Here is a 10389-nt window from a genome sequence, read left to right as displayed (position 1 = left end):
AAGCTTCAAGTTGATCAGTCTTTCATATTCGATCTCTCTAGATCTTAATACTTCCCAATCAATTTCTTTCTTGATTCAGAGGTACTCTCACTGACTTAATTACACTTGGATAAATAATTACCATATAATTATAGTCTTCTCTTACATTTCTTATAATATTGTATAGCGACTGTTAATTTGTGCTGACTTTTTGGTCCCTCAGAATGTTTATGAAGCCCACCAAAATAGAAATTTTTTCTTTCTTTCTTTTTTTGTTGATAGAAGTGATTATGTTGGGGAAGAAGATTCGAATTCAGTGACCTCGGGTGCGTTCAAGGGTAAATGTTCTAAACTAACTGAGATATATGTCAGTTGTATATAGGGGATTTTGGCTTAATTATTAATTAATTTCATATTTTGTCATAGTTAACGGACCCCTTATGAATATACATACATGTGGGTATGTTATGAAATAGGTCAGGTCTGGAAGGATTTGCAGGCTTTGAAATATATATATATATATATATATGGATGGATTCGCAGGTGATGAAGTATAAATAGTGGGGTTTGCAGGTTATTAGTATGGCTTCTTCCTCTTCCTCTGCTGCTACTATCTCATCACCTCGAAGAAAGTATGATGTGTTTCTTAGTTTCAGAGGTGAGGACACTCGCAAGACTTTCACCAGCCACCTTCATGCTGCCTTACTTCGAAAGAAACTTCAGACCTACATAGATTCCAAACTTGACAGTGGGGATGAAATCGGACCTGCCCTTCTAGAAGCTATTGAGAAATCAAAGCTTTCGGTGATCATTTTCTCAAAAAACTATGCTTCTTCCACATGGTGTCTGGATGAACTCGTGCATATACTAGGATGCAAGGAAAGGGATGGACAGTTTGTTATACCCATTTTTTACGATATCAGTCCATCGGATGTACGAAAACAGCAGGAGAGTTATGCAGTTGCATTTGCCAAGCTTGAAGAACGTTTCAAGGACTGTATGGACAAGGTGCTTCAGTGGAGGGATGCTTTGGAGAAAGCTGCCAACCTATCTGGTTATGATTCAAACAAAGCCGGGTAACTAACTTTGCAACTCTTGCAGCATTTTTTACTTGTGGCCTTTGTTTCAAACAAGATTCATTAATGCAGGACTTAGTAACTATTTTTTTCCTTCATGGTTACTTATATTTTCCAGGACAGAGGCCGATTTGGTTGAAGAAGTTGTCCGTGATATATTGAACAAATTGAATTGCAAAAACTCAGATGATTTAAAGGGCCTAGTTGAGATTGAAACCAAAGTTGAGCAAATTGAATCGTTACTATGCCTTGATTCATCGGATGTTTGCGTTGTAGGTATTTGGGGCATGGCTGGTATTGGCAAGACCACCCTTGCTGATGTTGTATATCACCGACTCTCTTCCAAGTTTGAAGCTTGTTGCTTTCTTAAAAATGTTAGAGAAAATTCTGAAGAAAAAGACGGAATATATAACTTACGAAATAAACTTCTCCGTGAGATTTTAGATGATGAAAATATAAATATTAGCGCTCCATCTATGGGATCAGAGCTTGCTAAAGGGAGGCTCCTTTGTACAAAGGTACTCATTGTTCTTGACGATGTGAGTGATTCAAGGCAATTAGAACTTCTAGTTGGAGGTGATCTTCAGTTTGGTGTCGGAAGTACAATCATTATCACTACTCGAGATCGGAGCTTACTCAATGAAAAGGTTAATGATGACAAAATTTACGAGGTCAAGGGATTGAAACATGACGGCGCTCTTCAGCTCTTTCATTTGCATGCTCTGAAAAATAAGTCTCCTACGACAATTAAAACAGAGTTTTCAAGAAAGGTGATAGATTATAGTCAAGGCATTCCATTGGCTCTTAAAACTTTGGGTGCCTTATTCCATCGCTGCGATACAGAAGAAGACTGGGATGAAGAATTGAACAGATTGAAAAATTTTCCTAGCGAAAAAATTCAGAATGTGTTGAGACTTAGTTATGATGGATTAGAAGAAAATGAGAAGGAATGCTTTCTTGACATTGCATGCTTTCTGAAAGGGGCAGATGTTTATATTGCAAGAGGAATATTAGATATTCGGGGTTTCTCCGTGACGGGAATCCAAATTCTTATTGACAAGTCTCTCATATCAATTTCAAAGAAGAATTGCTTAGAGATGCATGATTTGCTGCAAGACATGGGCCGGACAATTGTTCGTGAACAATGCAGGGACGAGCCAGGAAAACGTAATAGGTTGTGGGCTGCTGATGATGTCTATCAAGTACTGGAGAATGATACGGTAAAAATAAAAAATCATGAACTTTCTACGACAGGGGACAGCGGAAACTCATTTTGACACGTCTAACAAAAGTATTTTCTCTTGATTTCCAGGGAACTTCAACAGTTCAATGCATATCCTTTGACACGTCTAACATTACACGGTTGGAATTATGTGGATCACCCTTCAAGAAGATGTCTAATTTAAGATTGCTGATGATTCATGATCCTCATCTAAGAGTCAAGTACAACTATGACTTTGAGGTTCATCCAAAATTTCTGAAATACTTCGGTTTTTCTATCAGTGAAAAGCCGTACAACAACAATCTGGACCTTTCTCAAGGTCTTCAGTCTCTTCCCAATTCTCTCAGGTACCTTTACTGGCAGGAATACCCGTTGAAATCTCTTCCTTCAAATTTTTCTCCACAAAATCTTGTTGTGCTTCGATTGCCCTACAGCTTTGCTGGGGAAAAACTTTGGAGTAAAAACCAGGTATATATATGCTTCCTCTTCTGTTTTTCAATTTTTTTTTTTTTTAATACAAGTATATGTGCTTAGTTTTGTTCTTTGTATTAAACTATGGTGCCTCTGGAAATCTATTTCGCCGAAGTCAATAATGTTCTTCTTTCCATTTCTCTTTAATTTGTTACAGAATCTTGGGAACTTAAAAGTGATTGAACTAAGTTTTTGCAAGCATCTGACTGAAGTTCCAGATCTCTCTCGCAGTAAAAAAATTGAGCGTATAGTGCTTTTTGGCTGTATAAGATTGGTTCGAATTCCTTCTTATTTTAAAGATCTTGACAAGCTTAGGTGTCTGAATCTGGGATGGTGCACAAGTCTAAAATTCTTACCAGAGCTCCCAGTGCAATGTTGTCTTGAAGCAAGTGGCTGCACTTCACTGAAGACAGTTTCAAGTTCAAGAAATTCACTCACACAAGCTTGGGATAAATATGAATTGTTTCGAGGGCGTTTTAACTTTGCTGATTGCCGGAACTTGGATGAAAATGCAAGGACTAATATAATGGCTAACACACAGTTAAGAATTATGCGAGTGGCAACTGGGCCATTGAAAACTCAGCAACATAAAGAAGAAGAAATTGTCATGGTCTCTCTCTCTCTCTCTCTCTCTCTCTCACCCACGCACGCACTAGCACACTTTCATATCTCCTTTATGCCATTTTTTCACGTGTTGAATAATTTATTTGATTTCCATGCATCGATATTACAGGAAATGACTTCATTTATCCCTACCTCTTGTCGGACTTCAGGTAGCACCGTCTCTGCTCGGACTTTAGTTAGCACTGTATTTGCAGGAAATAAAATTCCAAATTGGTTCTGCCATCAAAATGAAGGATCTTCGATAACTATCAAGCTTCCTCGATATTGGTATTGTACAGATTTTTTGGGTTTTGCTTTATCTGTTGTTGTCCGTAGCTATAGTTGTTCTAACGCTCTGATGTTTGGATGCTCGTGCAATTTTAAAACTAATAGTGGTGAAAGCCATAAAACCATTTATCCTTCCCATTATCCTTTTAATAAAGAAGGGGGAAGGGTTACTTATTCGAAATTCGATCACATATTTGTGTGGTATAGTGCGCTTGCACTTGGAGAGGGAGCAAATTTAAATCGCTCCACTTCTTTTTACAAACTTGTCACTGAGGCCTGTTTTGAGTTCAACGCCTTGCACAACGGCCCTTTCGGATTAGAGGTGAAAAAGTGTGGGATCAGCCTGCTGTATGCTCAAGATGTCGAGACCATCAAGTCGGGAGGAACTACAGGTTGGAGTAGCCAAAAAAAAAAAAAGTTGGAAATGAAAAATTAAGAATTTGAGCTCCTTATTGTTTGTATTCTCATCTTTTTAACTGTTTGTAAGCCTTGTGGCCGAGGGATTCCTTGTATTAGTCTCTGTTGTTGTAACGCTTTGCCTCTCCATAAGAGGCGTTTTGATATAGGTGGTTCAATTTTGAATTTTTTATATCAAACATCTATAGCTTTTGGCCTCTATTTTTTTTTTTTTTTGAACAATCGATATCATGGGTTCAGCAGAGAAATACTAGTAGACCGTAGTACTAATTGTTATAGTTTTTAGGCTTTTTGATCAAACATTCTTTTATTAATTTTTAATACTTCATTTACTTAATTTATCATTTAATTCACAAATTAATATAAAAAGACTCCAAAAATCATGTAATCTTAACTTATCTTCTCCTATAATAATTCGTTTCATAATAATCACTAGCAAAAGTGCCCCGCACATTGCTGCGAGTGCTTTAAATATTTTGATAATATATACATACAGAAAACATAAATTATTGAAGCTAGATTTATAGAAATTGGCAGTGTTCATAGTTTTAATTACCTTGTATTTGAAAAGAGGTTCAGAACTCTCTTCAATTTCTTTTGGTTCTGGTTTGGCTTCAAGCTTAGCCTCCGTTGTCGCCATTGACAGAAGACGGGCTCTTAGGAATAGAAGTGGGCATGAATGGAGCTTGATATGATCTAATTATGAAAACATACACTAATCAAACATAAAATTTCAAGTGCACGAACGAATTTATACAAATATGTTGAAAAGAATCACTTTTTATGTTGAAATTTGCTGATGCTGGGGTGAGTCAAAACGACGTTGCAGTCTGGGTGTAGGTCGACGACCAAGATTTCTCAATGGGTTTTCCATCCAGATGGGTTTGTAGTGGGGCTGCGATTAGATTTGTTGACGATGAAGCGGTGAGCGAGAGAGAAGCGGTGACTGTAAGAGAAATTGTGGAAATGGATTTCTTGGCTTGAGTTTTTTTTTTTTTTTTTTTTTTGCAGTGATTGTGAGCGTGAGAGAGAGAGAAATTGATTTGGTTGAGCTGTTTTTGGTTTCGATTAGACTAGCTAGTAATGCCTGCGCGTTGCTACGAGATTACAAATTGCATGAATAATTATGTATCATTCTCTTCTAATAGGTTCTCTAGTTATGAGTTTTATTAAACATAAAATAAGATTATTTTCTTGTCACAAAATTAGCATTTTCAATGCATCAAAGCAAGTGTTAACATATAGCATAAAATCTAATAACCTGAATAATAGTATTTTAATTGATATTAACAATCAGAAACACAATTGTAAATATAAAGTTGGATGATTTAATGGTTACAAACCATGTAAATCACCTAGACATAAAAAAATAAAAAGTAGATGAAAATTAAGGATTGACTTGAGCTTGGAGTTCATCAAAAAGTGAAAGATCAAAATTACTTTTACTGTAAGAGGCAATACCAGAAGATGTAATCTAAATTATTTATATTTGGTTCCCCTGAAATCCTTTTGACTGCTTCAACATACGATATGCAGACAGAACCAGAACCAGAACCAAGTCTAGACTCTTACTCGTAATAGGTCTCCTCATCCACAACAATATCCCAGCTTTCCCCTGTCGTGCTTTTCCCATATTTGTGCACCTTACTGCAAAGAGAGAGCAAGTTAACTTGTCAAAGAAAAACCAGAACAATAGATGCCAACGCAGTTCAGCAAGTTTATTTCCTTTCGTACCCATTTCCAAAGTGCTCTTCCCCCCATGTCCTTGACCACCCTAGACATGAGAGAACAAAAACAGAGTTACATCAGAATTAATTATTGAAAGAAAAGTTCACTTCTGTTGTAACGAATCGACATTAGAATCAAGCAACCAAGTTATGAAATACAAATTTTAAATGTAACTATTTACTGTGTTTGTAATGAATCTGTGAAATCAAATAGTTAAACCCTAAAAAGCACCACTGCAAATAGCATAAGAAAATTGAAATTAACCCTAAAGAAATTGGGAGAGAAGAATATGAAAAGGGAATACCTTTCGGCCCTTTGAGTTATTGGAAAAAAAAAAACCCAACAGAGCAAAAGCCTCAAACTCCAAAGACTGTTGTGGGATTTTGAAGAGAGCAAGAGAGAGAGAGAAAATATCAGAAGAAATAAAGCAAGAAAGGGAGGAACCAAAAGGGGGAAGAAGAAGAAGAAGAAGCAGCAACAAAAGCGAGCAGATGAAGAAGAAATAAGGGAAAAAAAAGGACGATTGAAATTAATGGAGAGAGCACCCTTGGATTCTTCGGCTTTAAGATGTTCATAATCGAAGAGTTCGAAGGGATTTCCCTTTGGATTCTTCGGTTTTCAGATGGAGTTTGCTTGTGTGTGGGAGACAGAGGTGGAGCGGCTAGGGTTTGAGTATGGAAGAGATGAAAAATGGAGAGAGCACCTGTTTTGGCTGAAGCAATGGCTCACACAGGCGTGGATCAAAAGTAGCGGCAGACAGAGCGGCATGGCCTCCCATTCCCGAAACCCACCCGCACGTCTCTCCTCGAAATCCCGGCAAACGTCTCCCTCTCACCCTTCTGTCGCCCTTCTCTCTCTCTCTCCCCGAGTCGAAGCCCAGATCCAGCCCAAAGAGTGAAGACCCGTTCTTAAGCCCAAGTGGCAATCTTGTAAATGAAGCGAAATTTGGGCTGAAATCAGTCCGGTGGCAAACTCGTAAATAAAGTAAAATTGAGCCAAAATTGCACAGTACCGTCATCCCTCATACTTTAGACAAAAGTAAAGTGAAGTAAAAAGGAAGCGGCGCAGACTGCAGCGGAAGCAGTGCAGTAAGAAAGAGGCGGAGAAGGAATAAGGAGAGTGAGCCACGTATTCACTGGGCAACACGTATCAAAGATGGGCAAACTGGTCAATTCACTATGCAAGTGAGGAAAAGAAGAAGAAAATTGCACAGTAAAAAGGATAATTTCGCCACTTCACCGTACGTTGGAACAATGTTTTTCGCAGTCGGCTATAGTATCCCCTTAGAGTGCGTTTGTTGCACCGGATTATCTTGGACTGGACTATCTTCAGGGATTAAGCTGGACTGGCTTAGACTAGACTAAGCTGGACTGACTTAGTGAAGCGTTTGGTGCAGTGTCGGGATGGCCATTAGTTGGCCGACAATCATGCTCCACGGGACTTGAGTTTTCCTTAGCCATGTACCCATAAGTTGGCAACTCATAGGTTGGCTCTATATGATTTTCACCATAGCCATGGCTCGGGCATTCTTCAACACCATCATCTTCTTCCCACTCCGGAATGTAGGGCTTGAAAACATGTCGAGAAAAATCATAAACATAAGGATTGTTCATGATCTAACTCCATATAAGGATCCCACCGGGCGTGCCAAAATATGTTTGCTCCCTAAATCCACCATGGGCCTCGCGGGCAAGCCGGGGATTTACTTCACATACGAGATTGGTGGGTGCGGGCATGCCACTACTAGATGCCGCTAGTAGACGGGATTTGAATGATTGAGGTTGCGCCTTTTGACTTCAAATCAAGAGATTGTGCCATTTGAGTGGGAGTTGCTCAAATCAAGGTTCTTTCTTTGCCTTAAAAATAAAGACTTTACTTATATGGAGAGATAGAACAATATGTAAATGACAAGGTTGCTCGGAAATTTAAATGACAGAGGAAAGTGACTAATATTGCAGATTGCTTGTAATTTAAATGACTGAAAAGGAGTTGTACATGAACTACAAATAAGATCGATACTGCAAGTGAGCAGCAGAGCTAATAAACAAGAAAAGCAAAGGATGCTTGGCTAAAATTAAATGTCTACAAGGAAGCTGATGAGCTAATTTGAGCAGAGTTTGTGTATTTGTTTGGTTGTTTGAGTGTCCATAATCCTTGTGTTTGTACTCCTTTATATAGAGGTCTGGAGGAAACCCCCTTGCTAAGGACATTGCAGCTGTCCAAAAGAAACTTGGGCAGTTTGTATTCCATTGCTTGGGCAGCTTGCTTTTCACTTGCCAACTTGCATGGAGAAATAATATTAAAAGGGGAACTTTGCATTACCACCACATGCTTTCATCACATGTTTTCCCACTTGTAATAAACTAACATTTAAAAGAAGCAAGTTGGCTAGTTGGCTTCTTTCATCACACATTCTTGCCCGAAAGCATGCATGGTGTCTTTCCATCCACTTGCATGAAAAAGCATGCACTTGTCTTGATTAAACAATTCTCTTGGCAAACCTCCACCACCCAAACAAATGGGAGAAACAATATTATAGTGCCAAACCCTTCAACTTGTAGTCAAATATCTTTCCAAATTAGCTTTTTGCACATTAATCCTCCAAATGCCAAATTTTCCCCAAATGGCCCAAATAAGTAAAAATAGGTATATTTTAAGTGCAAACACAACCTTTTAATGACTATAACTGTTTTTCGATCATGTGTGTGTGTTTTTTTATTGGTGTATGCATGGAATTGATCACTTTGAGTCTTTGCCGATGTAATATTTTTTTCACTTTATGATTGAATGTTACTTGCAGTTAACTAAGTTATGTGAATTGGGGATTGATGATAGTGTTTGTTCCGTTGGCTGGGGTTAACGTGGAACTCATCTTGCAGTTGGAACTAGCAATGGGAAAGTCCAAGTAAGAGATACCCTTTCACATCTGATAGACATGCTGCATTCTTAGAGATTTGAAATTGAGATGTTATTTTTATATTTATAATATTGCAAAGTGGAATTACAAGTGTAGTTGCAACAGCATCCGCAATGTAGGTGTTTGAGCAACAAGTTTGTTACTTTAATATGGGGACAAAGATCCTCAAACAATATAATGCTTGAAATACTTATATGTACTGCAGAACTTGTGGAAATTTTTTGTCATTAGAATGTATACTAATACAAATAAAAATTTCCTATCAAGCTACATATTCCTGTCTGGTCTGTGAGGCGACAAGGCCCACCAACACATCATATCAAATATTGATAGGGCAGAATTAGACATTATCTATTTACTCATTCTAGAATGTCCAACTTTTGTTTTGAAGTCCATATTCCATATATGTCTTTAAGTGTTCACTGTTGTACATGATCTATGTTACTGGTCTTTAGATAGGAATATCAATAGGTGAGTCGAAACCTCCATGCCCTGCTCATGACATTGTGGATTTGTGACGATGTTTGGTAATATGAGTCTAAACACAATTGGATTCTTATTTTGGTGATTTCCATTAGTTTGATTTTTTGCACAACTATTCAAACATGAACAAAATTTTGACTAGTGGTCTGATTATATGTGACATGCTTCTTCTCTGTTCGCCCTTTGTTAGAACCAAGTCAGTGGTCTGCTTGCTGTTGTGTTGAATACCTAATTTAACGTTGGATTTTGATTTTTGGATTTGGGTTTGTTTTCTAAGAATAGGATTTGGATGTTGCGATGGTCAAAGCCACCAACCACATCGAGTGTCCACCCAAAGAGAAACACCTCAGAATTCAGTTACTAAATTTTGCAGATTTTTCAGATCCATTATTTTATCAAAGAGGTGGTTGAACTTTGATCCACATATGTGAACAAAAGAAGGAAGGGAGGAAGGGGCAGTTATGAAATCAAAGGCGCAAAATAGTCAAGTTTTTTAAGAGGAAAATAATCGCGAGACTTCCGTCATTACTTACACCGAGAAGGTCTCGCTCTCTCTCCAAATTTCTTGGTGATTTGTTCAATGTGTGTTGGTTGTGGTCTTTTTGCAGATAATTAAGAATGAACAGCTTCAATTAAGAAAGCAAGTATATTTGATTTCAATGTATTGTATATGGATTGTTTTAGGGAATTATTATTGCTTTAGTTGTGTGTTTAAGCAGTAATGCAGTGAACTAGGGTTGTTGTAGTCTATGAAATGAATAAGATGATCATTGAATATTGATTTTAGTGATTGGCTGATGCTATAATTGGTTGTTTAGAAATGCAAGCTGTTTGATGAACTAGGCAAGTTTAGGTTAAACTAGAAGTTTAGAGGATTTATTAGCTTAATAGAATTTGCTAACCCTTTGTTTCTCTAATGTAACTGCAGGACTTGCTGTGCTGAGATTGCACACAACATTTCCACTAGGAAGAGGAAGGAGATCGACGAGCTTGCAGCCCAGTTGGATGTTGTTACCAACAAACTTGCCAGGAGGACGAGTAAACCTTGCAGCTGTTGTAGTTTATTCTGCTATGTGTGTTTATACAATGCTAGTTTTCAGAATTTTGGGAGAAATCTTATTCAGGATGCTACTTTTGTTTTCAATTTGGTACTATTGAATCTATATTATTTTACTAATCTAGTCATGTTAGACGACATGAAGTTC

At 37.7% G+C, this 10389-nt stretch overlaps 3 protein-coding genes across 7 annotated transcripts in view; 2 read left to right on the top strand and 1 right to left on the bottom strand.

The window, feature by feature from the left end:
• Positions 1–204: 204 nt before the first annotated feature.
• The window catches only part of LOC126621690 (disease resistance protein RUN1-like), a 76537-nt gene continuing 66352 nt past the window's right edge, over positions 205–10389 (top strand). The window contains exons 1-3 of the mRNA XM_050290245.1: positions 205–317; positions 553–1055; positions 1174–1726. Coding sequence (XP_050146202.1) covers positions 562–1055; positions 1174–1726 — 1047 coding nt within the window. The 5' untranslated portion in view covers positions 205–317; positions 553–561. The remainder of the gene's footprint in view (positions 318–552; positions 1056–1173; positions 1727–10389) is intronic.
• Positions 2378–10389, top strand: part of LOC126621703 (disease resistance-like protein DSC1) — a 44741-nt gene continuing 36729 nt past the window's right edge. The window contains exons 1-4 of the mRNA XM_050290264.1: positions 2378–2517; positions 2625–2745; positions 2906–3358; positions 3482–4031. Coding sequence (XP_050146221.1) covers positions 2507–2517; positions 2625–2745; positions 2906–3358; positions 3482–4031 — 1135 coding nt within the window. The 5' untranslated portion in view covers positions 2378–2506. The remainder of the gene's footprint in view (positions 2518–2624; positions 2746–2905; positions 3359–3481; positions 4032–10389) is intronic.
• Positions 3836–10389, bottom strand: part of LOC126621711 (cycloartenol synthase-like) — a 99624-nt gene continuing 93070 nt past the window's right edge. For all 5 annotated transcript variants that reach the window (XR_007623150.1, XR_007623146.1, XR_007623143.1 and 2 more), the window contains one exon: positions 3836–3933. The gene's annotated coding sequence lies outside the window, so the exon portion shown is untranslated. The remainder of the gene's footprint in view (positions 3934–10389) is intronic.

Source organism: Malus sylvestris, chromosome 5, assembly GCF_916048215.2.
Source record: "Malus sylvestris chromosome 5, drMalSylv7.2, whole genome shotgun sequence".
Taxonomy (NCBI): Eukaryota; Viridiplantae; Streptophyta; class Magnoliopsida; order Rosales; family Rosaceae; genus Malus; species Malus sylvestris.
This window is presented reverse-complemented; position numbering and strand designations above follow the sequence as displayed.